This window comes from Pogona vitticeps, chromosome 5 (genome assembly GCF_051106095.1).
Source record: "Pogona vitticeps strain Pit_001003342236 chromosome 5, PviZW2.1, whole genome shotgun sequence".
Classification (NCBI taxonomy): domain Eukaryota; kingdom Metazoa; phylum Chordata; class Lepidosauria; order Squamata; family Agamidae; genus Pogona; species Pogona vitticeps.
In genome coordinates, this window is record NC_135787.1 from 2,121,325 (window position 1) to 2,148,721 (window position 27,397).

The following is a 27,397-nucleotide window of genomic DNA, read 5'->3' on the forward strand; positions in this document are numbered from 1 at the left end:
CTTCGGAGGGCAAGCCGGAGCGCACTTACTTGGAAGCTGTTGTTGTTGTTGTTGTTGTTGTTGTTGTTGTTGTTGTTGTTGTTGTTGTTGTTGTTGTTGTTCAGGCGTTCAATCCTGTCCGACTCTTCGTGACCCCGTGGACCAGAGCACGCCAGGCCCTCCTGCCTTCTACTTGGAAGTAAGACTCGTTTAATTAAACGGGCTTTCCTTCCCAGTCTTTTGGGCCCTTTCAACGAGAAAGGCGGGGTAAAATATTTTAAATAAACAAATAGAGACGGGAATGAGATTGGGCCCTGCCTGGAGCTGGATTTGCAGGTGTGTTTGGGTTTTTGTTTGTTTGTTTGTTTGTTTGTTTGCAAAGGGTGGCCTTTCAGTTGGGTGTCGGGGAGAATTAGGCCGACCGTTAACAGGATTGTGGGCGAGCAATCCTACGGACCACCACGTATGTGTCTTATATACATTGCTCTGTCTGCACCCTATTGTATCACTTCCTGCAGAGAGCGAGAGCGAAAGCGTACAGACATACATACTTCACACCAAAGCAGCAATGCCTTTCCCAAGGGCTACGATGGGCTGTCCCTTTCTTTCGCGCATACGGATTCATTCTGCAATAATAATATAATTTATTTTGATTCAACGCGCAGAGGTGGAATAAATATGGAACACTGATCATTCAGAAACACGTCGAAAGTCCTGGCCTCTGTGAAACAAATTAGGAATAAACCAGTTACAAAATGTTTTGCCTTTTAAATTTTACAGAATGAGGGGGAAATAGATGGCTTTCTCTGTCCTCTTGACTCTCAGGCTATAAATAGTCCGAGTTTGTAAGTGGCCAGCCCCGGAGACGAGAATCGTTATTTTCCCTTTCTCCAAATAAAATAAAATAAAATAAAATAAAATAAAATAAAAAGGGCATACTAGAGAAAAATAGACAAACTCAACTTTGAGTAATAAAAGGGCGGAGGAATTAAACACAAATTAACGTGTTCTTGCTGAAAGAGCATGCATGCATTTCCGCTGGAGGCTGCGCGAGAGAAGCGTTCTATTCTGGGCGGTTCCCAAGCCCGCCATCACGCCTGTTGAGAAAATAACAAAAATACTTTTCGAAATAATTCCTGGGGGGCGACTGGCGCCCCCTCCTAGCATCACTCTGCCACCACTTCATCCCCCCTCCCATCTAAAGAAAATACACCCCAACGGTGACCATGAATTAAAAAGGAAGGGTTGTTGTTGTAACTCGGTTGTCACCCCACTGGGCAGAAAGTGCCAGGGTCTCGAACAGGCCCGCGCCCCTCTTGAAGAAATACCCGGGCGGGGGCCAGCCTGCCCGCCGCCCTTTACGAAAAACACAGCCTCGGCAGAAGGAGACGCCGAGAGCGGCCGCAGAAGATCTGCCATTGTTCAAAAGACAGGCTTGGCGGCGGCGGTTCTCTCGGGCCTCAAATGCAGTAGGGGAAAACGAACTGTTCCGAGAAGGGAAGGGACCTGCGCCCCAGCGAATGAGGAGAAGGACCCCGTGGGGAGGCTCTTCCAACGAAACACTTGCGGGGGGGGGGGGGCTGGGTTTGTTTACGAGGTCGCGCGGCGAGGAGTCCTAGTGGACCGTGCCCGGTAACAGGGGATATTTCTCGTTTATTCCCCCCTTCTTTTTAAATAAACTCTCCCCGTCTTGATCGCGTCCTCACCGAAAGCCCGAGGGAGAAAAGTCCACCTCGCCAGCAAAACTGTGGCGGGGATTAGATTCAGAAAGAAATTCCAGGCCCGCTTTCTTTCACCGTAAAATCGTCGGTCCTCAAAACCTATCCATATTTTTCACCTATGGAATCACACCGGGACATTTCAAGGCTATGTGCAAACCCTGCGCACAGACCGCACCACCAGGCCGAAAGGGCTTTGGGCTGTGGGATTCGACACGTTTGCTGTCAAGAAACGACCCTGTAAACCCGGGGGGGGGGGCTTTGATCGTGGGCAAAAAGTGGAAGGGCGCTCAGCCCAGGCCTAGCCGGCCGAGGCTCGCCGCGCACAACAACGCACAACAACTACAGTCCAGCCGCTGGAAGGCAAATCTCTTTCGGATCCGGGCCCGTCGGCCCTCCCTCCCCCTTTCCATCGAATCCTAATTTTCCTGACTTCCAAAATGGAGGGGGACGCACCATTTATAGGGACGGAGACCGAATCTCAAGGCCTCCACCGATGCCCTCGGGCTTTACAATCCGACCGAATATTTGAGACGGGAGAAGAAATTTCGCCAGTGCGGGGAACGGGATCCGAAGGAAGGAGGAGCAGGCAGGGAGACCAGGGCAGCGGGACCGGGCCGCCCAGCCCCTTGGCCTCCGGCGCCTTCTTTAAATCGTCTCCAGTCTCGCTTTTGCCCCACCCGAGGCCAAAGAGCAGGGCCAGCGCCTCAGATCAAATGCAGGTGTGCCGGGGGGGGGGGGGCGGCAAACCTCTCCATCACACCGAGCAGAGGCTGCGGTGGCAACATTTAAAATGCGCTGATTTACTAGGCCTGGAAGCGAAGGTCCCCGAGGCCTCCGCTCCAAACCGGGCCGGAGCCGTCGGGCTCAAAAGGCCTCTCGCGCCGCCGGATCTTTCGACAGGAGTCCCGCAAGGCCGCGCCCTTCGACTCGCGCGTAAGTAGAGGTCACCGGGAAATCACTGTCGTCCCCAGCCTGAGGGAAAAGGCCCGCTCTGGTGCCGTTGGAGCCCTGGTCGCCAGGGCAGAAAAAGCGATAAATAAATTCCTTATGTGAATAAACCGGCATTTTAAAATGGACGCCATCCTAGGCTGTTTTCAAATGTTATTCCAAAGTGTAGCTTCGTTTCTACGCATAGGATACGGACCTTTAAAAAACGTCAACGTTCTGCAAGGAGGCAGCCTTTATCTGGTGCAAACAGCCTTCCTCTGTTAACTGGCCAAGGCGGCATCCAGGATTAAAATACAGGCGTTTGCACAATTGTAGAAAAATTATCCCCGCCGCTTCCGTTAACGGGTAGCAAGGCTTACCTACAGAAGGATCTGTATAGGAGGCACCGTTCCTTTAATAAAGCGCAACTGTAACCCAGGTAAATTCTCATCCCCTCTTCCTACACCTGTGCAATTGGTTTTAATCGAACTGGCTAGCCCTCACTGTAGGCCAGGATCCAGGCCGCCGGAAGCGCTTGCCCTGGGCCAGCCTGAAAGCCACGGGCCTCCCAGGGGCCCTGCGCGTGCTACGGCTCGGCTGGATCCCCGCCTCTTGGCTTCCCTCCTTGCGTGGGGCCGCGGGGACCTCCTGTTCGGAGCTCCCCGGCTCCCGAAGTCCTAGGGCTCAGGATAGGCGCGCTGCCCGCCCGCCGCTCTCATTGCAGAGGCGCGCCTCTGGCTCTCGGCCTCCCCGGCGCGGAGCTCCGGGCCAGGCGGATCGGAGCTTGCAAGCTTGCTCCCGAGGAATTTGGCACGGAGCAGCGGCTCTCGCCCGTGGCCCCGTGGCCTCCCGATGACCCCAGCTTCTCGCGAGGTACCCAGCACATCCTCCAGACGTCAGTCGATTTGTAAAGAAAGCCGAGCTCCGCTTCGGCCCTTCGGGGACGCGCAGAGGCGGCCACGGCCCGGTTGGCTCCTTCTCCCTCAGCCGACCCCCAGCGCCACAGCCCCGGGGCCCTAAATTGCCCCGGCCCGCCACAGAGGAGCCGGTCCCCGCAGACCCGCGCCTGGCCCCGGCCGAGACCAAACAGCGAAGCCGACAGGATGACCTCGGCAGGAGAGGCTGGGTCTTCCTTGCCGGCCGGCGGCCTTCGCACAAGGTCAGCGGACGACCGGACCGAGGCCCACGGCAGTCCGCGGGAGTCCCGCAGTCCCGCCCTCGCTCTCTCCTTTCCTCCCCCGCACACCGCAGAATTACAGGTCTGCCGAAATCAAAATGAATCATGCGAGTAAAGTCGGATTTTAAAAGGACACATTTCGCTTTTCGCGACCGAAAGAGGGGCCTTTGCAAGGAAAGCGAAGCTCCGGCCGTGGTGCGATCAAGATCGCGTGGAAAGAGGAAGCTTGGAAGGGGGCTTATGCGTTTCTAGGGACGGGGGTGGGAACCAGCAGACCCAGAGGATGAAAGGAAGGCTCACATAAAAAGATCGGGGCGCTAAGAGGTTGGGTTGCGCCGCTGGCCCTTGACAGAAGAGGCCTATCCTGCCCCGGCGGAAGGCGACAACGAAGAGCGGGCAACGAGGCCCTTTGAACAGATTTCCACCCTCTTGCTCCCGTGCAAAGGTTCCGAGGCCTGACTGGGGTGGTGGGGGTCCCATATCAATCCTGGAGTTCCTCGCCAGGGCCCGGCAACGAGAGGCCCGAGGCGAGCACCTGCTGCAACGGGGCCCGTTACCCTTATGGTGGGGTGTGTGTGATCAGAGCGCTTGTATAGCGGGCCAAACCCATACACGTCCCCTCAGAATTCAGTCCCACGGAGTTCCAGGGAGGTTACTCTTAGGTAGGTGGAGACTCATCTAACCTCAATCTCGGCTCCCAATGCGTATTTGTTTAGAGCCTTTAGCTTGCTTTCCTTTCCACAGAAGGCCCATGTCTTGCAAGCAAACGGGTTTAATCTCATTGCATCAGTCCTGCAGACCTGGTCTCTCTGTGTGGAACCACACACAGGTAGCGAGTGAAAATTCAGCATCAGGTAGGTAGGGATCGACAACGTGGAGCGATGTGACTATTGCAGGAGGACGGAACTGTACGTCCTACAGTTTATAAAGCAAGGCAGGTTTCCCTACGCTTTACGCTTTCCCCGCTGATATCCACAGAACGTCCACACGTCTCAAAAGCTTTGCCCCCACATCAGATCCTGCGCCCATCTGGTGGTGGAGCATTCTCTGGATCCAGAACGGGTCCATTGCCTCAAACTACCCAGATTTCAGGCCTACGGAAAGCAAGTTGTTCTGGAAACTGGCTTCCCGATCCATGTTTTTTGGGCTGTGGCCTACACGGCCTTTGATACCGTCGCCCTCGGGCAATGGGGGTTTCACACAACCCTTCCCCGCCGGTCAGGGCCCAGAAGGCGAAGAAGCGTGAATATAGCTGAAAGCCGGACACGTGTAAATAGGGAGTTTGCACATCTATGAACATCTCGGATTTATAGGCACAGTATTACTGTTATCTATCTATCTATCTATCTATCTATCTATCTATCTATCTATCTATCTATCTATCTATCTATCTATCTATCTATCTATCTATCTATCTATCTATCTATCTATCTATCTATCTATCTATCTATCTATCTATCCATCCACCAGCAAATCAACACAAATAACGTGTAACAGAACCAAAACAATAACGAAACCAAAAGCAGGATGGCACTCACAGCGGTGTGTCTGTTTCTTTCGGTGCGCCAGGCGCTTTCGTGGCTCAGCCGCCCAGTTCTTGGGAAACACAAGGGACCGGGGCCTTTTGCCAGGACAGAGAAGGCCAGTGGGGAAAACTGGGAGATCCTTCGACAGCAGGGCGCGGAGGGAGCCATCTTGAATCAGGGAGCGACCAAGGCCAAGAGGAGCCACCCTGAGCTCCGGCGCCCTTCCACCGAGCCAGCGCTTCGCGGCTTGCGCTTTGGGGACAGACAGAAAGGATGGCCGGCAAATTCAGATCTCTCTCTTTCTCTCTCTCTCGTCGCCAGAGGGCTGCGGTTTCTGTCTGTCGCTCTGTCGGTCGGTCTTTCGCAGGCCAGCCTCCCTGCGGTCTCCCGCCCGCACCGCCTCTCTCCTGCCTCCGACATTCCGCCCTTCCAAACGAACGAGATTCAACCTGTGCTCCCTCCCCCCTTTTTTTGCTGTCCATCGAAAATAGGGTGGAAGAGATTCCGAACTGGGGGGGGGGGAGATAAAGCAAAATGGACGGTGGGAGCGGGCTTGAGAGGAAACCCAGGCCGAAGGGCGGTGGGCGATGGTCGGTCGGCTCTTTCCACACCCGCTGTGGCCAAGAAAATAAACATATAAATAATAAAAATAATAAATAGAGCAAAACTAAATTTTTGAGAGAAGGATTTCTCCTCCCCCCCCCAACCGCAGGCTTTGCTCTCCAATATTTGGAGCTTCCGCTGCAAAGAATCTCACGCAAAATGCGGGGCTAGGCCTGGGTTTGTGGCGCCGGGGAAGCCAGCCGGTGTCTCTGGAGGAGGCGGCAGACCCGACCGGAGCACAACCCAAGCGGGACGGCCCAAGAGGCCTGGCCTGGCCGGAGGGGCTCGGCCTGCCAAACCAACGGGGAGCGTTTCTCAGCCACCCGGCCGGCCGCCTTCCATCCCTTCTCCTTCGGGGAAAGACCCCAGCAGGGCCGGCGCAGCGCAGCCCCCCCCCCGGCCGCCTTGGGGCGCCTTTACTAGGCGTGCAAGGACTCAAGCCCGGAAGGAGTCCGGATGGGACCACAGAAGGCACTCCCCGCTCCCAGCACCCCAAGGGGCCTCCGCCTCTCCAACGGAAGGCCGCTCTCGGCGGCCCAGATCCGAGAGGAAACCCAGGGAGGAAGAGGCGGTTTCTGGGATCCAGACTGGCTGCCGATCCCCAAGGACAGCGTTGCCCTGGGATCCAAAATATGCGCCGCCGACGCTCGGAAGACAAAAGCTGGGCTTCCAAAACCAAACCCAGCCCCAAAGCCGCCATCCTCGCGTCTTAAAATGGAGCCCCTCAAGGCTAGCCAGACCTTCGGGCTGTCTGTCTATCTCTTAGGCCCCAATCTTCCGACGAGAGAGAGAGAGAGAGAGAGAGAGACGCACTCGGAAATGAAGGGGGGGGGCAGAGAGAGATCCGGAAGCACCAATGGCACAGACCCAACATGAGATGCCGCAGGGTGACAGGCGCGCAGACCTCCGGGCCCCGCAAGGGTGGCACCAGCAACGCCACTTCGATGGCGGACAGGCGGCGGGGAGGGTGCCGCCGGGAGCAGAAGCAGGAGGAGGAGAAGGCCGGGCGTAAGCAAAACACCAGGTGGTAGTGGCGGTGATCCAGTTTTCCCAGTTATGTATTTCCACGTCCCCAGCTAGGCCTATTTCCCTCTGCTTTCCCTCTGCGCTGCCTTTCTGCTGCGGGGGAGCCCCTAGGAATCTACTGCCACCGACCCCTTCCGTGTAAACGGAAACCGAACCAAGGGACACCCCTTTGAGATCGACGCCTGGGTTTCCCTGTGCTTTCCCTCTCCCCGTCCCCCTCCTCGGCCGCCCGCCCGCCTGCTCTGGTGCTTCTCCCTCGTCCGCTCTCTGGGTCTCACAACACCCAGCGCGGCGGCCCTTCCGAAGCCAGCGGGTTCACTTCGGAAAAGGCTGCCCTGCTCCGGGTCCGTTCCTTTAGCGGTGTTTTCCCTGCGCCTCCGAGCCAGGGGGCGGCCAGGCCCGACCCAGTCTGTCATCCTCAGAAGGTGCTTACGGGGGCGGGGGGGGATCTTGGTGGCGAGAGACGGGGAGGGAGGTGGAGAGGGAGACATAACGGGAGATGAAAGAAAGGAGAGGGAAAAGTGGCAAGTGAATTGGAAGCTCCCGCTGGAATCTCTCTCTCTCTCTCTGGCACCAGACGCCGCGGGTTGGGTTGGGTTGGGTTGCTGGTTGGGTTGGATCTGTTGGAGTGGGAAGGACCCCCCCCCCCCGCGGACCTGCGCCCTCCGTTTCCTGGGGAGCGAGCGGCAACTCCACCACCCGGTCCACCTTTCTCTCCCCGGGGGTGGGAAGCGAGGGGCCCGCTCCTGCTCGCTCCCTCCCTGGCCCTGCCTCTCGCCCAAAGCCCCTGCCGGGGGCTCCCAGGGGCAGGAGCGGCCACCCTGGCTCTCCACGGCACACTCGCCAGGCTACGGCCAGGAGGTTTAGCAACGGAGGGAACGCCAGGGCGAGAGAGAGAGAGAGAGAAAATAGCTTTTTGACTCGGTGATGCTGCTGTGACGCTATTTCCCTGCGACAACTGTTTGCAAGCTAGGGCAGCCACCTGGAATTATTATTAGTACAGCAGCACGCACGCTCACGCACGCGCACACACGTTGCCCTCAAAAAAAAAAGAGAGGGGGGGAACCACAACAACGGGGCAGGAGGGGAAAAGACGAGGACAACACCATTAAACACCCCCCCTTCCTCTCCTCCTCTGGCGACCGGCCAAAAACCCCTTTCTATGAGCAGTTGGCGAGGCTGGTCCTTCTCTCCAGTAACACCCCGGGAGAAACATCTGGGATCAGACATACATCCGAATGGCCCCCTCCTCCCCGAAAGATGCCTAAAGCGCAAATCTCCTCATTCTGTCCCCCTCCGCTACCACCAGCACCCCACGCCGGCTGCTCCCGCTTGACAAGAGGCAGGCATAGGGGGGAAGGGGGACATGACAACGAGGGGCCATCTGGGGCACAAGGGGGGGCTGAACGTGTGCGTTTTTGTTGGGGGGCAAGTCAGAAAGGGGAGGCTAGGGGCTCAAGGAGCAACACTCTGATTTGGCGGAGGGGGAGAGGGGTGAGTGAAAAGCCACATCTGGAGGGAATTGGGCAAAGGGGGACGTTGATGTGGCTTCCCACCAGCTCCTGCCAAATCCGAGACCCGGAATAAGCCACGGGGTGCGGGTGGGTCTGCTTGGAGGAAGTGGGGGAGGGAGTGAAGGAGAGAAAGAGGCGGCAGAGAGGGGACTGGTTTGCTTTTGGGGGCGAGCGAGCTGGTCAGGGACGAGCGATGGCGGAAGGAAGCCCCACAGACTGGAGATGCAGAAGCAAGCGGGGGTGGGGAGGAAGGCCAGCTCGGGGTGTCGGTGAAAAGCCGGACCTCCCACCTCCCACCTTCGGTGCAACAGAAGGAGCAGGAGAGCAGCTGCCCTGGGTTTTTCGGGGTAGCAGGCACGCGGATGTTCTCAGCCCTTACCTCGCACCAGAATCCGGCGGCAGTAATCCGCTTCGCCGGCCGAGGTTTGGCTGTCCGTTTCCGGGGCGCACTCCTTGGAGGAGCCGGGGCTGGTGGCCGACGTTCCTGCCGCCAGATCCTTGAGCCCTCCGCCGCCGCCACTGCCTGCAGCCTCGGCGCGCAACTTTGCGCTGTCCAGCACCCCGCGGGGCTCCTTCTCTCGGACTCGATCCGGGGGGCCACCGAGATCACCCAGGAGGAGGGGGCGCCTGCCAGCATCGCTCCCCCCATCGCTCATGCCTGGGGGCACCCCAGAGGGATGGAACATCCACACGCTTCCCCCTCCACTTTCTTCCCCTTCGCCCTCCTTCTCTCTCTGCTCCCCCTGATGCGTTCCCCACAAATGGGGGTCAGCAATCGGGGACCGGGAAGCCCCGCGAGGTGATCCCAGCGGGCAGCAAAGCAGGAGGCATGGTCCCTCCCGGAAGCGTCCAAAGCCCACCTCTGCCTTCACTAGATTATTTTTTTTTCGCCCAAAGAAGAGGATGCAGGTACTACACACTCACAGAGAGAGATTCCCCTAAAATCCTTTCCTTGAGGATAGCGATGAAGCGGCCAAAAAGTCAAAAACTTTCTCCGTCCGCATCCGGGCTCCTGATCTTTCCCACCCCATCTATTCTGCTCCGGCTCCCCGGCGGCCCGGGGGAGACTTCAGCAGGCTGGTTGTGCTCCCTGCCCTTTCCATTCCTTCTCTGCGCTTCTGCCTCGCGCTCTTTCTTTCTATCGCTGTGCGTCTCTCTCTGATGAGCAAAGGGGAGGAAAAAAAAAGACCAGACGCGAGATAGCAGAGCGCGGCTGGCCAAGCCCGCCTCCCTCTCGCCTGCCTGCCTGCCTGCCTTCCCACCTCCCTCCCTCTCGCTTTCCCTCCTTCCCTTTCACATCCTTCCAGGTTGGACGTTCGGCGGGCGGCAGATCGATGCGTCTTTGGCAACATGGATGGATGGATGGATGGATGGGTAGAATTTAGGAGCGGGTGGGGGTGGAGAGGTGGGAGGGAGCCAACCCGATGGAGGAGGAGGAGGGAGGGGAAAGCCAGGAAGACAGCCCATAATTTCTTCTCCGCCCCTCTTTACCCACCCCCGCCTTCTCTCTCTCTTTCCCCGGCTCCTGTTTGTAAGAAAGACGTGCTGTGGCATGGATGCTTTTCGGTCCCTCCGCAACCTCTTTGGCGAGCGAGGGAGGGAGGGAACAGAGATGCGGAGCAAGACAAACAGTGGCAGTAATGCAGCAATTTTAAATTGACTGGCGGCCACACACGTAATTTCCTGCTGGCGAGTCCCTTGCCATTCATCGACAGACAAAGAAGCGCTCCTCGGCTCCGCTCATACTCTTCCCCCGGCCGCTCTGCGTGCGCCTCCGCGTTTCACCAAAATAAATAAATAAACAACCCACCCCTTTTAGATGCAGGGGCAAAATACCCGCCCAGGCAAGCAATTCCGAGACTAATTCTGAAGGGGAAGAGTGGCCATGTCGTCACACTGGTAGCTGCAAGAGCCAGAACAGCCCAAAGAACCATCGGCCTCTCCGGGCGCGCCTGGTTCCGAGTTGCGCGGCTGTGTGCGTGTGCGCGTGGAGAGGGGAGCAAGAGAAGGGTGTGTGCCGGGTTTATTCGGGCTCTTAAATTTCAAGCCATGCTGGCTGTCAATTTCAGGCCCCTCAGGCTCGTCAATTTCGGCTCCTTGTGTCAGTTTCGGGAACCCAGTGGAAGCGAGGGCTCCTTTACCAGGGTCGGGGAGGCTGGCGGCGGCGGCGGCGACTCCAGGGTCTGGCTTAGCAGAAGGGAACCAGTGAGCCCGACAGCCCAAGAGGCCCCCCAAGAGAGAGAGAGCGAGAGAGAAGGAAAGGTGGAGATGGCGAGGTAAAGGGTGCTGCGGATGCTTACTTGTGATGCTCGAAGGGGCTTATGAAAACATCTCGCCCGCTTCGGAAGGTGCCCTTCTGTTTTGCCGCTTCCTGAAGGAAACGTTGGTTACCGTGATGAGCAGCGCGGTTGAAAGGGAAAAGGAAGGGCGGGCGTGATCCTGCAGCATTCTGTCTGGAGGAAGAGAAACGGAGAATCAGGCGGTGCCTTTTACGTTTCCAAACAGGCTTTCCAAAAATAATGGTTTCCAAAAAGCTCAGCAAGGAGGATCCTGTAGGTGAGGCGGGTTCATTGGGGAGAAGAGCTGATTGGATCGCGCGTTTATCACTTGGTGGAGAGGGATCTTTTTCTCTCCCCCCCCCCCAAGCCACGCACGCTTCGGTCTCCCATCGTTTGGGAACGATCTTCCTCTTCTCGTTGATGGTCCAGCAACGCGAGCCATCTTTACTGAACCGAATTGAAGGCGAGGGGAGGGAAGGGCTCTCCTCGCCTGTATTTTCGGAGCTGCTGTTCTTGAATGGCAGGCCGAGGAGTAACTCTGTCAGGAAGCCCCTCTTCATCCCCTTCCTTGTACTGGGAGTGATTTATTTTCAGGGCTGTGGCTAGGGGACTAAACGGGTCCGGAGGGGATCCGGAGAGCAATTCCATAGTCTCACCGCTTCCGGACAGAGCTTCCGTAACCCGGTTTCACGCGTAAAAGGAAACACCACGAAGAAGACTTCACCTAACGTTCAGAGCCTTCTAACACATTATTTGAGATTACTGTAGTTCCGGAGGTGTAACGGCATTGACACTCTTATTTCTTCTGTTCCACTTCTTTCTCAGCCAGCCAGAGTTAGCCGCTGGTCAAATAAAGGGCATCACGCAGTTTTTAGGATTTAGAGGCCCAGGGGCTTTCAAAGGGACCCACTCACACTAAGAGAAGCCGGTTTGGGGCACCTGCTCTCCGCTGCCTCTTCCTCGCCGCCCGGAAAAGACCTGGCAGGCCGGTGGAGGGTTTATTTCCCAGTCACCATTTCCCCGCGAAATGCTGCGCTTCTTTACTGGGAAAGAAACGTAAAGGTTCTTGCTCTCGAGTAGCAGTCCTCTGTCGGCGTTCCCTCAAGCCTTTCCTTCGGCAGCTCCTCGGGGGACTGGGGTTTTCCCCGCTCTGGGCAAGGCCTGGGAGGGCCGCTCGGCCGATCTGCCCGGAGCTGCTGGAGAGGCAGGAAGGCCTGTCGCCGGCTTTCGGCCGTTGCTACTCCCAGCAGCCCGAAATCAAGGGGCCTACAATTGCTCGCAAGACCTCGAGTGGGGTTGAGACCCGGCCGCTGCTCCACCGGGCCCCGTGGCGGAATTTATGGCCGGGCCTGGGGCTTTTCTCCGGGGCAAAAACAACCCACGGGCGTGCGTGTCTCCCGGGTTTTGCGAATGTCGAGCAGAGAACGAATGGGAAGAGGCGAGACGGGAGGCGAGGAAGCAGGGGGCTAGGGTTTCGGAAACATCGCCAGCGACCCCAAATGCACCCCTCGCCCCTGCCAACTTCCTTGGAAATCCGCCTCCGTGTCTTCAGCCGCCTGTGAGTCTGTTGCTTGGCACACCCGGGCGGCACCGGTGAGCTTCAAAGGCCTCCGAACCCGGGCATAGATTTTCGTTCCTACTGAAACCAAGGGCCCGCGGGGCTTTTCCCCCCTTCCTTCTTGGCGTCGCCGGGATGGAACGGGGTGCAAAGCCAGCCCGAGATGAGATCCAGCGAGAGAAACAGGTTCCGATCGAGAAATTCGCCTGTGCCAGCTCCCAGGAAAAATATTATAAACAAACAATTTAAAAAATAAAATAAAAATGAAATGAGCAGGGTCTTCCCAGGCTCCCGTTTCTTTTCCGGAGGTAGCGGTCGGGAGAGGGAACTCCACAAGGATTTTTTTAAAAACTGGATTGGGTCCAGTAAAAAAGAAGGAAGGGAGGGCAATTTTCCACTTTCGTTTCCGAAGAGTCTTTCTTTTAAACTGTGAACAAGGAGATAAATTGAGGCGGTTTTGAGAGGCTGGCAGAGGAAACACTCTTTGGAGCGACCGCCAGAAGCAAAAATAAGCCTAACCATTTGGCAAAATCACAAACACCCCCCCACACACACACACATACCCCCACAATTTGGGTTGCTTGTTCTTTTTTTTAAAAATGCCCTTTAGAAGTCGGTTCGACTCCTAAAGTTTTTTTTTCTGTTCTCATTAGCGAACATCTCTCAGCTCCCCCACCTCCGCCCCCTCCAGCTCACTCCTTGACATTTGTGCGAAAATTGAAAGCAAAAAGACAAACCATTTTTTTAACCGAAAGATTGGAGGAAAAGGAAGAGGCTTCTAGAAACTGGGTTAAGCGAGGACTGGATTTTATTCACCAGGGAAAACCTCCAGGTACAAAACAAGCGCCTCTTTTTAGAAGGAAAAAACCAAACAAGCAGAAGGAGTGGAAGCTACACCGAAAAACCATCATCTCACACCGCTTTTCCTGGGTGGAGGTCCTCGTTTGATTCCATAAAGATCTGTCCCCTTGCAAATCCAAGATCCGGGGCTTATTTTCAGAGTAACTCCCAACTCCATCGGAGGTGCAGGATTTACAGAGAAGATGTTATCTCTTTAGGCTACTAATTTCTCAAAGCTATTTCAGATTCCTAATATGTATCGGTGGATAAAATAACAGTGAGGCCACACACCTAGAGTCACATATTTTTGTCACCTTTCTCCCTGTCTCCCTCTGCCCTTCCTTCCAGTAAAGGATGCGCTTTCCTCTCGTACTGCGAGAAAAGGGACCTCAAAGAGCTAATTCGTGGATTTTTCGCAAGTGCGCCTACATGCTAAACGTTAAGCGACCGGAGGTCGTCTTTCTCCGATAGCTTAAAGAACGCCTGTAACGTTTTTCATGTACAGATCGTGAGCCATATGCTTGGTGGAATATTAAGATTAATGAAATCAATTCCCTTCTGAGCTGGTTTATTTTTGTCCGTCCTAGAGACACAGAGGAAAAAAAAACTTGCTGCATTATATACTGTATTTTGCAGGAATCAGAAAGGCGTCCATATTTATCCGGACAGCCCTGGCAAAGGATCGGAAATCCGCTGGCAGAAAGCCCTTCTCTTCACCAGCAGCTACAACTCACAGCCAAGGGGGGATCTATGCCCCCGATCCTGGATACCTCGAACAGGGCGAGAGAGAGAGAGAGAGAGATGCCCCCCCGCGCCCCCAGACTCAATTCTCAAGGCGTTTTCTCAATCCTGGTACTTTTGTGGGAGCTGGCCAGCGGTATGAGCTGGTGTCCCCTTCCTAAATCTGTACAGGTCACTCCTTCTGGGAACCCACCTCCCGCCCAAGTGCACCAGCCCTTCCCCCAAAATTGGCACCCTTTGTTTGAATGCCTGCTTGCCTGTTTTTAAGGCTTATGTGATTTCCTGTTTAGCTTCCGTATTAATCTTTATTTTATTTTATTTTATTAAATTTATACCCCGCCCATCTAGACAGATAGTCTACTCTGGGCGGCAGAGTAGCCTATCTGTCTAGATTGTAGAACATAAAGAAGGTAGAACATAAGGAAGGAAACTTGGCTTCCTTCTTTATTTTCTATCTGATCCCTTTGTAAAGGGAACACTTTATTTTTCTCTTTTTAATTTCATTCCACCTTTGGGTCTTAATGACAACCTCTGTCAAGGGTGTTGTCCGGAATACGTGTACTAAGAATCCCGGGGCCTCTTTTCCGCGGCACACAAAGCATCAAAGCGGGGAAACCGCCCCGGGACATTCGGAGTCTCGAGTGGGAATCCACGCTACCCGGCGCACCCAAAACAGAGAGGCAGGTGGTTCCTTATTACGAGACCTTGGAAAAAAGCCGGAGAGCTGCTGGACCGCCGCCCCCCACAACTAAAAAAGGGGAGCAGGTTCTCTGGGAAGGGCACCCCCAATTTTCAAATGAAGCCCTAGGGGTCATTCCCGCTCCTTGCCTCTTAAAGCCAAGGGGTCTTCAATCTGAGGGTTCCTCCCGCTAAAAGAGAGACTACTTTTGTGCAGCCGGAGCGAACAGGGAGATTGGGCCCAATGTTTCGGGTGGGTGTCAGAGGCAGGAGCTCTGTTTTCTTATCCCAAACGATGGAGCTCTTTGGCCCTGGCCCGGCCGAGAGAAAGTCGGGGGAAAGACTGGGCAGAGAAAAATGGGGAAAAGCACGCGGTGGCGTCCCTTAGGCGAAGAGAGCCCTTCGCTCTTCTGCCGTGTCTAAAAAGGGTGTACAGTATCCGAGGCCGCCTCCCAATGGGGTCACGGGAGTCGCTTGTCTGCCTCTTGTTTCCAAAGAACGGGTGGTCTCGGTGTATTCCCTTTGTTTTCACACCCTCAGCTAAGGAAACTTATTTCCCCCGCCCCACCCCAATCACGTCCCTTAGCTCGCTTGCTTTCTATCCCCTTCACAACCCACCCACCTCGGTGGACAGGCGGACATTGGAACCGATGGAGGCCAGGCTCCTAAGCATGCTCGGGTGGCAGGGGGGGGTGTCCCTCTGGAATGGAGAAGCAGGGGGCTGACCAGTGGGCACTTTCATTCCAGCATGGACCCCGAGGGGGCTTATACACGTGTCCAGAAAGTCTCCCCGTCCTACTTATGATTAGGAGTATGACTCCCTCTCCCTTAAAAATAAATAAATAAATAACGCCTGTATGCCGCCCTTCATTATTTATTTATTTATTTATTTATTTATTTATTTATTTATTTATTTATTTATTTATTTATTTATTTATTTATTTATTTATTTATTTATTTATTTATTTAAAAACCCAATGAAACTGGAACGGCTTGTAGCAAAGGTTCGGAATGAAAGACTGTAAGTCTTACATTTCAAAAAACCCTCGTGGGATCGCCAGGCCTCGATGTAGCAGGCTTTTTCTCTGAACCGATGTTCCCCCTCCTCTCGGCTTGTGTCAGGCCGGTGCGCGCGCGATGGGAGCTGGAGGGGCCCCCTGGACCCAAGGTTGCCAGCTGAGGCTCCCCCAGAGCACAGGTCCCAGGTCCTTTTCCCAGATTAAAATCAAGACATTTGGGGATTAGGTCCGCATTTTAAAACACTCTTTTGCCCACCTATCTGCTGGATGTGTCACAATATTTTAGACGCTTTTTTAAAAAGACGTTTACGTACATTTGCTTTTATGAGCAAATCTTGAGAGCTAAAGGTAAGCAAAACCGAACGCATACCCTAGAAAACGAAAGCTTAGTAAGATCCAGATTTCTCTTGCCCGCTTCCCTCTTCCCTTCTCCTCCATGGACCTTCCTGATGAAAAGACAGAATTCTGTAACGCTAGAACACTCTTTCGCGCCTTTTCTGACTGGCCTCGTGTCACCGTAGTGGCGGTTTCGAGCTTAAAATATACGGTGCATGAACCTAAACGCCATGGGAAAGGAGTTAAGGAAACCGGCTCGGAAGCCGGAAGGCGTAGGGAAAGTTTTCTGCAAAGGTAGCACTTTTGCTCGCTTACACTCTGTACATGCCTAGGAGTACGCACAGGGGTTTATATCTATACCTGTACGTATATAATGCATGTAGAATGATGCAGGGGTGGTACATCCATGTATTTAGGTATCACTCGGAGGAATTCTCAACCTTTTTCTGATTTTCCTCTGGGTTGGGCCACGATAGCGGAGGCTCTGCGGGGAAGGTTGCCTTTGGCAAGGATAAGGCACCGGGTTCAAACCTCCGCTTCCCTCTCCAAAGGGATCCGGGGGGGGGGGCGCAGGTAGGGGAAATCTCCCTCTCTTTCTGCCTGCAGGGCGGGAGAAGCTGCGTGAGATCCCTCTGGGCGAAGCCGTCCGGTGGCATAAGGCGGCTTCCCTGGCAGGGCGGAAATCTCCGGGATTTGGTTTTTCAGAATCTCCTGATCTCCCCGGCAGAGACATTTCCTTCTTGGCCTCCTTTCATCTTCTGACCTTAAACCGAGCTGGACGAGAAAGAATCGGAGTTGCGCGGGTGGGCGAGGAAGGAGAGAGAGATGGACGGTCTGCCCGCGCACCCTCGGCCCGTTTTGTTCCCCAGAAGCTCAGTTCTGTTTTCCTGCGTTTTCTGCGATCGCTGTATTGAAATATCCCCGCGTTGTTGTTTCCAGAGTAGTTCACAGATGGAATCTCCACAAGGAACAGAAAACAAAACAAAAGCAAGCGAAAGCAAAATAAATAAATAAGGCAAAGACGCTGTTGCACTTTAAAGCGTACTGCTCTATTTTAATGTGAGCTTTCGTGGAACAAGTCCCCTTCTTCAGACATAAAAGATAACACAAAGACTACAGAGACCTGGCAAAACATTCATCGAGGGCTCTCTGATAAAGGGACAGTGGTGGCGGATAGACTCAAGAGGCCCTGAACACTTGGTAATGATGTAAGTAAAAAAAGAAAAAAATGGCTTGTTTAAAAGAATGGTGCTGGAGGAGAGCTTTGCGGATCCCCTGGGCTGCCAGAAAGACCAACAAGTGGGTCCTAGATCAGATCAAGCCTGAATGATCTGTGAAAGCAAAAATGTTGAAAGTGAGGCTGTCCTGCTTTAGGCACCTCATGAGCAGGCAAGAGTCTCTGGCAAAGACAATAAGGATAGGAAAGTTTGAGGGCAACAGGAGCAGAGGAAGACCAAAGACGAGAAGAATAGACACCCTAAAGGAATTTATCCAAGAGCAGAGCAGAGATGTGGCGGACAGGACAGTCTGGAGGTCACTCCTCCATGGGGTTGCCGTAAGTCCAGGGCTGCTGGACGACACCTAGTGACAAGATCAAGCGTGACTTAATAACTGTTAAGCATTCAGTTCTCTCTTGTTTCGAAGCTTTGTTCTTTCTAGACAGAATGTCAGTCATAGACCTGACGGGGTTGCCCATCACCAGACAAATCTAACCAGGAAATGGGACGAAAATGTTTCGAGCAGGCCGTGAAGCCCCCGCGGTTACCGAGCGGCGCTTCTCCCACTGACCCGGGGGGGGGGAGGGAAATCCCGCACCAAAGAGGAGGCGGCTGCGCCGAGAATATCCTCCGGAGCAGCGTTTTGCAGAAGGTCGTCTTTCAAACGAGATGTTCCAGCCGCTCTGAAGTCGATGAGGCGGTGACTAGCGACGAAAATGGAGGGAGGAAGAGAGAGACAGGGAGAAAAATAACACCCCTTACTCTCGAATTTCGCAGACACCGGAAGACCGTGGAGCGTTATTTCCAGTCTCTAGACCTCTCCAGAAAAGGGGTTCGCTGGGCTTTTCAGGGCCCCAATCCGTCGGGAAGGTAGTGGCGAAGGCAGGGGTCCTGCACAAAGCCACTTACTTGCCATTTCTCGTATCGGGGAGGGCATTGTATTTATTTATTTGGTCCGAAACGTGGGCAGACCAAGGAAGAATAAACGAACCGGGCCTAAGACGGACAAACGGGTTCTCCTGGAGAATCAACGCCGCTCCTTCTCCCCGAGGCCTTAAGCCTCCGGGGGGGGGGGGACACCCTGGGATTCCTGGTCGTTTTCAACCGCAAGCCGACCCTGTACAAGCGGGGAGGGTTCTGGACGCGGCATCCCGTGATTTAAGACGGGACGCATTCCTTTCGTCAAAGCCAGGTTTTGTTCGTGCCATAAATGCAGAGCGAGGCACGTGTGTGGGGGTTCAGTCCGGAACAAAAAGGAAAACCCGAATCGGGGCTTGAAAGACAGACAAACCGGCAGGGCCCTGGAGGCGCGGGCGGGATAAAAGACCGGAGGAGATATATATTAGTCTATCCCGTGCTGAAAGGGAATTAGGGGAAAGAGAAATTGCCGAAGCGCTCCTCAATAGCAGGATAATTTTTTTTATTCCCCCCCCCCAAAAAAAACCCCGGCAAAGTAAAAATATGGTTTTTGTTTGTTGTTGCTCTTAAACCGCACCATCCGCTGGGGTTCGGCGTCGTTTCCAGTTCCAAAAATGGTTAGCAGAACGTCTCACTGGCTGGGGTTTTCTAGGGAGGCGAGGTCTCCTCCTTTCTAGAAAATTAAGCGCAGAATTGGATGTATGCAGAGGCCCTGTTAAATTCGGTGGGTTTATCAATATGCGAAGACGTGGGCCATTTCACCGAAAGCGATCGGTCCGCTGTCTGCTTCCACGTCTCGGGGCCATCCTAGGCGTGTCTACTCGGAAGCAAGCTCTATGGAGCTCTGTGACGCTGGCTGGTGGCGGTGATGGGAAACTGCCGCCTACACCTGCTTAAGTCACTTTGACACCCAGGCGCCGGTCCATCCCAAGCACACCCTGGAGCAGAAATTTTCCAGTCTTGCTGACAAACCCGCCGGCTGGCTTTCGCTGCTTCCAAGCCGACCTCCCTTCTGTTTGGGGCCAGGATTCGAAGCAAAGAGCCGCAGCGAGGGAAGGTCTCAGGTCTGCAGTTCTGGGCTGACCTGCCACGGTGTTTTTAAACAAGACCAGAGAAATAAAACACTGTCCTTTCCGGATGCAAGCCGCCTTAGGTCCTTTTCAAGGAAAAAAAAAGTCGTGCTAAAAATATGTTAAATAAGTAAATAAATAAAATAAGCAGCTGCTGGCTAGAGACCCGACTGGAGTCCCGGAGACCCGTATTGGCACTCTCCAGGCTGTTCCTACGCTGCACGCCTCCTTTAGCCTTTCGATGTTGTTTCGGTTCGTCCCTCCATAGAAATGGGTCTAGGAAGCGCGAACTCCCCCACCAGGAAGACTTGAACTTGAGAGGCCGTCCCGGTAAGGAGGAGGTCACGAGAGATTTCCTGCGTTGGAAACCCAACCTAACCTCGTGATGTGTTTCCAATGGAGGCCAGGGACAGGCAGAACCGGACCCTACCCCTAGCCTTAGATTTAAGCGCCTACTGCCAGTCATTAACCCTCGAGGAAGGGCATTTCAACCTTTTAAAACAGGAAAGGCTCACACGAACTCCAAAAAGTAGTCAAACTACGGGAGAATAGGGCGGGGCGGGGGGGACACCTGGGGAGGGCCAGATTTCCGTCCAGGGCTGAGGCCCCCCCTCCTCCAACTCCTTGCTGAAGTTTGGCCGCTAAACCATCCTCGTTAATGATATTGCTGTTTGACTGGCATCGAATACTTCGTGGTTGAAACGATGGGATCCTAACCAAGCGTAGGCAGCCATAAGCTGTGGCGAAGTCTGCGGGGACGGCTGGTTCCGAATTAGCCTTGGCTGGGTTAGGTTTGTAGAAGTCGCGAGAAAGGACCCAACGAGGGCTTAGTTCCGGTCACTTCCCCGCCAGACGGGAGCGATCCGGAATGGAACTCGGTGGCGAGTACGAGGAGGGTCAGCCTGGCTGCCTGATCAAAGGGTTTTGTGGGGCCTTAAAGGTTGGCCATGGCCGAGGAACCCCACCCACCCTTCTGGCGAAAAGCCAGCAGGACTCCGTTTCTGATTTTCAGCGCCACGTGGAATGAAGCACACGCTTCCAGGTGCCAAGGATGCTGGAGAAGTCAGCGCAAGTTGCGCAGCCCAGTGCATTCCGGAGAGTCATTTCCGCGGGGGTCCTCCCGTGGGTTCCTGTCCGACCGGAGGCTCCTCGCTGTTCTTCCTTCCTCCTGACCTGCTTCAAGGAGAGGCCTCCCCTCGATGCCTTCTGCCCGTCTCGGCAGCGATGCCACCAGGATCACCCTAAAGAAAAATAGGCGAAGCTGGCTGGTTGACACCTACAAAATACAAGAGGAGGTAATCTTTCTGGAGGAGGCCACCCGAGGAAAAAGCCCTGGGATTCAACCCGCTAACTAGTACAGTCGGAATGGAATGCCTGCCAGCACGGGTGACCACGGGGAAGGACGGGCAAGGAAATTGAACATTGGTTGTTGCAGGTTTTTCGGGCTGTTTAGCCGTGTTTGGCCCGAAAAAACAACAACCCTGCAACAACCATCGGATCCCGGCCCTGAAAGCGTCGGAGAACACAAATTCACTGCATTTTTGCATGCAAAACACCCTGCCCCGGGAATCTACGCTATGCACACTATTTATGGAAATCAGGGTTCCCACCCTAGCAAAGCCGGCGAAGTGGATTCATCCACAAAAACGTACATTGAAATATAAAACCACTAAGAATCACGCAAATTGCAAACTTTGGTGGCTAAGCTTGCCCATGAAAGCTTGAAATGTGTGTGATTTTTTTTTAAAAAAAATGCTGTTCAATAAAAGCATCATTCTACTTTTGCGTTTCTGCACTTCGGAGCCCCACGGCTTTTTCCTATGAAATATAAAAGTGAGTGGGAATTCTTGCGTTTTGGTTTTTACTTGGTTTTGCTGCTGTCTGGCAATGCTTACACAGACGAAAAGGGCTACTCTTTGGAACACATTCACCGAAATGCATGAGCGGACGCTGCAGGTGGCTATCAGAGTCTGCTCGGGGTTTTTCCGTCATGGTCTCTTCTTCTCCTCCCAGCAGCGAAGAGAGGGGGGGGCACATCGCAGGGTGTGGCAACAACCTCCAGACTGGGGGGGGGAGCTTTCCCCTTGCGGGGTTCTTCCTGCTCCCCCCTGGCTGGAAAGCGTTTTTGACCTCCAAATTTTGATCCGAGACTAGAAGTAGAGAAATTAACAACTCCCCGCAATGTTCAATAAGATGCTCTCTTGAACGTTCAGCCCACCCTGACAGGCTTGAAGGGGTCGGGCGGGGAGGGGAAAGTTTGGGTTAGGGGCCTTAAGGTGAAATAAATATATTCTCATTCCTCCTCAAGAAACCAATCAAGGGGCGCAAACTTTCCTTGCGCGCTGCTTCCAAGGCTCCCCCCTCACACACTCCCGCCCACAAACCCAAGGGTCGCCTCTGGACCACCCCTACCCCCCACACACACACACAGTCCCTTGGGAGACTTAAAAGGAAAGTAGCAGGACTTTCCAAACACTGATCAGGCTGTTAAAAGGACGCCGAGCAGATTTCACCACATGTGTAGATAAAACCTGGAAAATGACGGTTCGAAATGAAGGAACCTGAGGAAAGGGGGAGAAAAAAAATGGGGAGGCCGGGAGGGGAAGGAAATGCGGATATTCAGTAAGAAGAGAAAGAAAGTTTTCGAAACGGCGTCGCTTGACGACCGCGGAAGAAGGCCCAAGGCTCGCTCAGTCTTCCTCGAGAGTAAGGAAGAAGGCCGAATTGGCTAAATCCGCTAAGCAAAGTCCTCTGGGTTTGGCCGATAGAATTTAAGGCGTTCTTATTATTGGGCAGAGTGTTTTTGTTTGGCAAGGCTGGCGGCGAGGAAGTTGGCTCCTGCTTGGAAAACCTTCACAATATATATTTTATATACAGTATATGTGATTCGCCGTCCTTGACCAGTCTTGCTGTGCGAGCATGTGCTCCTCTAATTCCATGTCCTAATCCGAAGGGGCCTGATCACGTTTAAATGTTCTCATCTTTATTGTGATGCATATTCACTGTCCTTCTCTCTCTCTCTCTCATTCTCTCTCTCTCTTTTTTTTTCTCCCTGAGGAGGCCGGCTTAAAACTGCCCTTTGTATTTCTTCTACTTTAAAAGACTACAAATGCAAAACACTGTGAAAGGAGTGCCCTAAAGAGGATTCCTACTGCGGTGTAGTGGGTAGAGGGATGGACTAGAAGAGGGTTCGAATCCCCCCTGCTCAGCTGTGGAAATTCACTGGCGGGAGAGTGGAACTTAGTGAAACCCCTCCTTAAATCTCTCCCCTACCTTGAAAGCCCTGGGAGGGCCCCTCCAAATCGGTTCCCTTGACAGTACAGAACACACACACACGTTGTGGAGCCATGGCGGAAACTTTAAAGGCGGGATAAAAATATTTTAATTTAATAAATAAAGGGAGAACTGTCCTCACCCCCACCCACCCCCACAGAGTGTATGTCTTGGGAGAGGGTCAAAGGTAATGGAAGCCAGCGAGAAAGCTGAGCGCCCCCCCCCCCCAGGGCGGTTCTCCTGCGCAAACTCCTTAGCGCCTGACTCGGAGGACAGACCTCGCTGTTCTTCAGGGGACTGGCTGGGAGAGACTGAGGGGAGGAAGCAGGAGAGTTCATCTCGAGGAAGGGAGGCGCCGTTTCTTCGGTGCCGCGCCCCTCCCCCGTTTAGGATCGGACGCAACCGTTCCGGAACCGGATCCGCCGCCCCCCCCCCCGGCGGCCCACACGCAGCCTTCCTCCCGGGCCTGCGCGCCCTTTTTCTTCTGGCTAATCCGCCTCTGATCCCGAAGTGCGCGACGTGGCTCATCCTGGCCCCCTCCCCCACCTGCTGCCACCACTAATCAACCCTCCGGATATCCCAGCCGCCCTTCAACTCCATCCCGCTCTCCCCCCCCCCCCAGATGCCAGGAGGTGAACCGCGCTCGGGGTTGTGCAAAGGACACGGCCTGCGGCCCCGGGAGGGGGGGGTCTGGGGGTCTGGGCTTGCTCGCCCAGGCGAAGCTTCCCACTCCCGCCCCCCACCCCGCCCCGCCCCGGGTAAGTGGCTTTCGAGAGCTTCCTTTGCGCAAAGGAGGGCCTGGGTGAACTTTTGCTCCCGCCGGGAGGGGCAAGATCCCCTCCCCAACCAGGTGCAGCGGCGGGCCAGCAGACGGGCCCGCGCAGCCCGATGCGCGCGAGGCCGTTTGGGCGCGCCTCCCCGGAGACGCTTCCCTTGCCTTGGCCAGCGGAGGCCGCGCTCGCTTCCACCCGGCCCGGCCCGGCTCGAGCCGAAGCCCCAGCAAGCGGGCGAGGCGCAGGTCGCTGCCTCCCGGTCTCCCGGGCTCTTTTCGGGCGGCCGCACTGGATTCCCCTTTCCCTCGGAAACCGGCGCAGGGAAGCACGCGGTGCCGGGGGATGCGCCGAAGCCTGAGCGCCGGAGGCCCGGCGGGGGTGGGGGGTGGGCAGGAGCTGCAGGAAGAGGGCGAAGCTCCTCATTCTAGACTCCCCAAAAAGCAGGCTTGGCTAATGCCCAAGGAGGAGAGAAGAAAGAGCGCCCGCGATCCATCCCTGGGACCTGCCCCCCCCCCCGTGCCCACGTGCAACTGGCAAAATTCAAAAGAGCCGGCCGGAGGAGATGCGGCGTCCCGCCTTGGTTCATACCCTAGGTTTTCCGATTTTTTTAAAAACCCATTTGCTTGTTTATTAGCTCTGCCCTGCCCTGAAGGAACTGAGAATGGTATATCGGGGTCTCCTTCCCGCTGTCGTTTCCCTCGGCCTGTGAGATGACAGAAGAGGTTAAACATAGAAATCGACTGGCCCAGCAAACAGTCGCATTTTGAAGCCGGGTCTCTCCATCTTGTTTATTCATTTATTTAAAAGGGTCTTACCCACTTTCTCACCTAAAAGGATCCAGTCCATCTCACAGCCACCGCCTGGTGGAGAAGGACCCTATAATTATCCACTATAAAAGGCAGAAACTCCCTCAGCGGCTCAAGGCGGAATCTGGAGCCCACTCTCCTTAAACCGATTTCCAAATAAATACACCTGCGTCTAGACAGGAAATGGCGATCCAGTTGTGGGGGGCGGGGGCCAGGGAGAGAGATCAAAGAGATCTTCGGAAAACCTATCCGGGTCCCTCGAGTAGACGTTGTCTAGAGGGGCGGGGTAAAAATCAAATAAATAAATAAATAAATAAAAGTACCTCTCCCCCCAGCCACCAGCCCCCCCCCCCAGAGCGGCTGGTGACTGTCTGAGTCAGCCTCTACAGTTTGACTTCCGAAAGCACCTGGCATACAGAAATAAAACTCGAAACATTTTTGGGGGGTGGCGACGTAGGCGGAATTCCTGGCGTTGCAATCTAAAAATTAAAAACAATTCCGAAAGTGTGGTTAGGGCCCTCCTTGGACCTAACATTTTTTTACCGGGGCTTCATCAGATGTTTTGTGAACACACACACAAAAATAAAGAGTTTTTAAAAAATGCAAAAACTCGATGGCACTTTAAAGACGGGTTTTTATATGTTTTGAATGTGAGCTTTCCTGGACAGTTCCACTTCCTTAGATATAAAAGAAAGATACCCCTTTCTACAATCAAATTTGTTCTTGATGATGTTGATCATATGGATTTAAAACGCATCTCCCCGTGCTGCCTGGGTTTAGATTAGGCATCCGTCAGTCTCGGGAGACTATGGTATGGTGTTCTGTATGGAGGGCTTGGAACAGCATCTAGTGTGGCTGAGAAGGCCAGTTTGAGAGTGACAATCCCTTCCACACTGAAGACAAATCCAATCTGTCCCCTGTCCAGCTCCCTGATTTGGCCTCTTGGCCTCGGCCTGCTGGACAAGCGTCTCTTCAAATTGGGAGAGGTCGTGATGCACCACCTGCCTCCAGGCTGAACGCTCGGATGTCAAGGTTTCGCTTTGGTTGAGATCCATCTCCAAGGCCTTCAGATCCCACTTGCAGATATCCTTGTATCACAGCTGTGGTCTCCCTCTGAGGCAATTTCCCTACACTCATTCTCCATACAGGAGATCTTTTGGAATCCGACCATCAGCCATTCTCACAACATGCCCAAACCAACGTAGACATCGTTTCAGTAATTATAAAAATTACAGCTTGTTCTAGAACTGCTCTATTTGGAACTTTGTCCTGACAAGTGATATCAAAAATGTGTTGGAGACAATGCATATGGAATGTGTTCAGCTTCCTCTCCTGCCATGCACAAACGGTCCAGGACTCACTGCAGTACAGGAATGTGCTAAGGACACAGGCTCTATAGAACTGGATCTTGGTATATGCCTTCAGTTTCTTATTAAGCCATACTCTCTTTGTGAGTCTAGAGAACATGGTAGCTGCTTTGCCAATGCATTTATCCAGCTCGACATCTAGAGAGAGAGTGTCAGAGATCGTTGAGCCAAGGTACACAAAGTCATGAACAACTTCCAATTCTTGTGTGGAGATGGTAATAGAGGGAGGTGAGCCCACGCCCTGGCCCATGAGTTGTGCTTTCTTCTGTCAGATTGTTAGTCCAAAGTCTTGGCAGGCCTTGCTAAAGTGATTCATGAGTTGTTGGAGGCCTTCAGCAGAGTGGGCAACAACGGCTGCATCATCTGCAAAGAGGAAGTCCCGCATGCATTTCACCTGGACTTTGATCTTCGCTCTCAATCTAGAGAGATTAAAGAGCTTTCCGTCTGAACTAGTCCAGAGATAGACACCTGTTGCAGTTCAAAAGGCGTGCTTCAGCATGACAGAAAAATAATCCCAAACAGGGTCTGCATGAGGACACAGCCCTGTTCCACTCCGCTTCAGATGTCAAAGGAATCTGATGTTGAGCCGTCAAAAACTAGAGTGCCCTTCATTCCCTCATGAAAGGACCTGATGATGCTAAGGAGTCAAGGAGGACATCCAATCTTGGGAAAGATTTTCAAAAGGCCATCCCTCCTAACCAAATCAAAGGCCTTTGTGAGATCTATGAAGGCCACTAAGAGTGTCGTTGTTCCCTACATTTCTCCTGCAACTGTCTGAGGGAGAATACCATGTCAGTGGTTGATCTATTAGCTCGAAATCCACACTGTGATTCTGGATGGACTCTGTGTGCAAGCACCTGGAATCTCTTCAGCACAACACGGACAATCAGCTTCCCTACAATGCTGAGAAGAGAGATGTCACAGTAGTTATTGCAGTTGCCCCTGTCTCCTTTGTTCTTATATAATGTGACAGTGTTTGCATCCTTCATGTCCTGTGGTACTCCACCTTCCTGCCAGCAAAGACAAATGATTTCATACAGCTCCCTGGTGATGATTTCTTTACACCACTTCAGCACTTCAGCAAGGATGTTATCCCCAAGGATGTTATGCTGGAGGCGAGGGAATCCAAGGCCGTTGGTTTGCTGTCCAACTCTTCCAAGACAGGCAATGTTATTAGAGCCTTTTCGGTTACTACATTCTCTCTGGAATATAGCTCAGAGTAGTGCTGCACCAGGCGGTCCATCTGCTGTGCTCGGTCCTGGATGATCATGCCTGTAGTAGACTTCAAGGGAGCAGATTTCTTCTGTATTGGACCTAAAGCCTGCTTGATACCTAAAGCCCACTGATGAGTGGAACTGCAGAGATAGGCTTCTTTCACTCCCCACAGTAGGTGAAACAATGGATCTCAGAAGAGTATTTCTGACCAAAAAGCCAACACCATGTTTCCTGTTTCAATGTTTTTCCCTGCCAGAAGAATGATTTTTTTTTCTTTCTTTGACAGAGCCTGAGTCTGGCAATCTAATCTCTTGCAGGGCAACAATGTCCATCTGCAGTCTACTCAGTTCCATGTTGATGACAGCTATCTTGCCCACATCGTCTATTTCCTGCAGGTCACTAGAATAGCCAGGTGTCATTGTCCGAACATCCCAGGTGCCCAACTTTAGGGCAGAAGTTTTCTTACCATTGTTGCATGGTAGAGGGTTATCGATCTGCTTGTCAGCTTTCACCGTTTAAAAACAGAGTTTTCCTTCTCCTAGATGGGCTGCCTTCCAAGATTGATGAGCCCCACCTACCTGGCCAGCTAACACTTAGAGCATTTCTACCTAGGCACCTCATTGGCAAGAAAACAAACATGCCACAGGTGTTACAAGTGCAAGAGATCCTGCACTCTCCATCTCAACTGATTGGTCAGTGAATTAAAAATGGAGGAAGTCTGATCCTACCTCTAAAACTTTGGTGTCCCCCAGGTGTATACAGTGCTATTTGGCTTTCCTGTTTACCAGGTTAAAGTCAAAAATAGAATAAGAGAATTTGGCTTGCTGTTAGGCG

At 53.7% G+C, this 27,397-nt stretch overlaps 1 protein-coding gene across 1 annotated transcript in view; it reads right to left on the reverse strand.

Moving 5' to 3' along the window:
• VAX2 (ventral anterior homeobox 2) overlaps positions 1–9,938 on the reverse strand; it is a 40,472-nt gene extending 30,534 nt beyond the window's left edge. Inside the window, exon 1 of the mRNA XM_020795175.3 lies at positions 8,853–9,938. Within this exon, the coding sequence (XP_020650834.3) occupies positions 8,853–9,159 (307 nt within the window). The 5' untranslated portion in view covers positions 9,160–9,938. The remainder of the gene's footprint in view (positions 1–8,852) is intronic.
• Between the last annotated feature and the right edge of the window lie 17,459 nt (positions 9,939–27,397).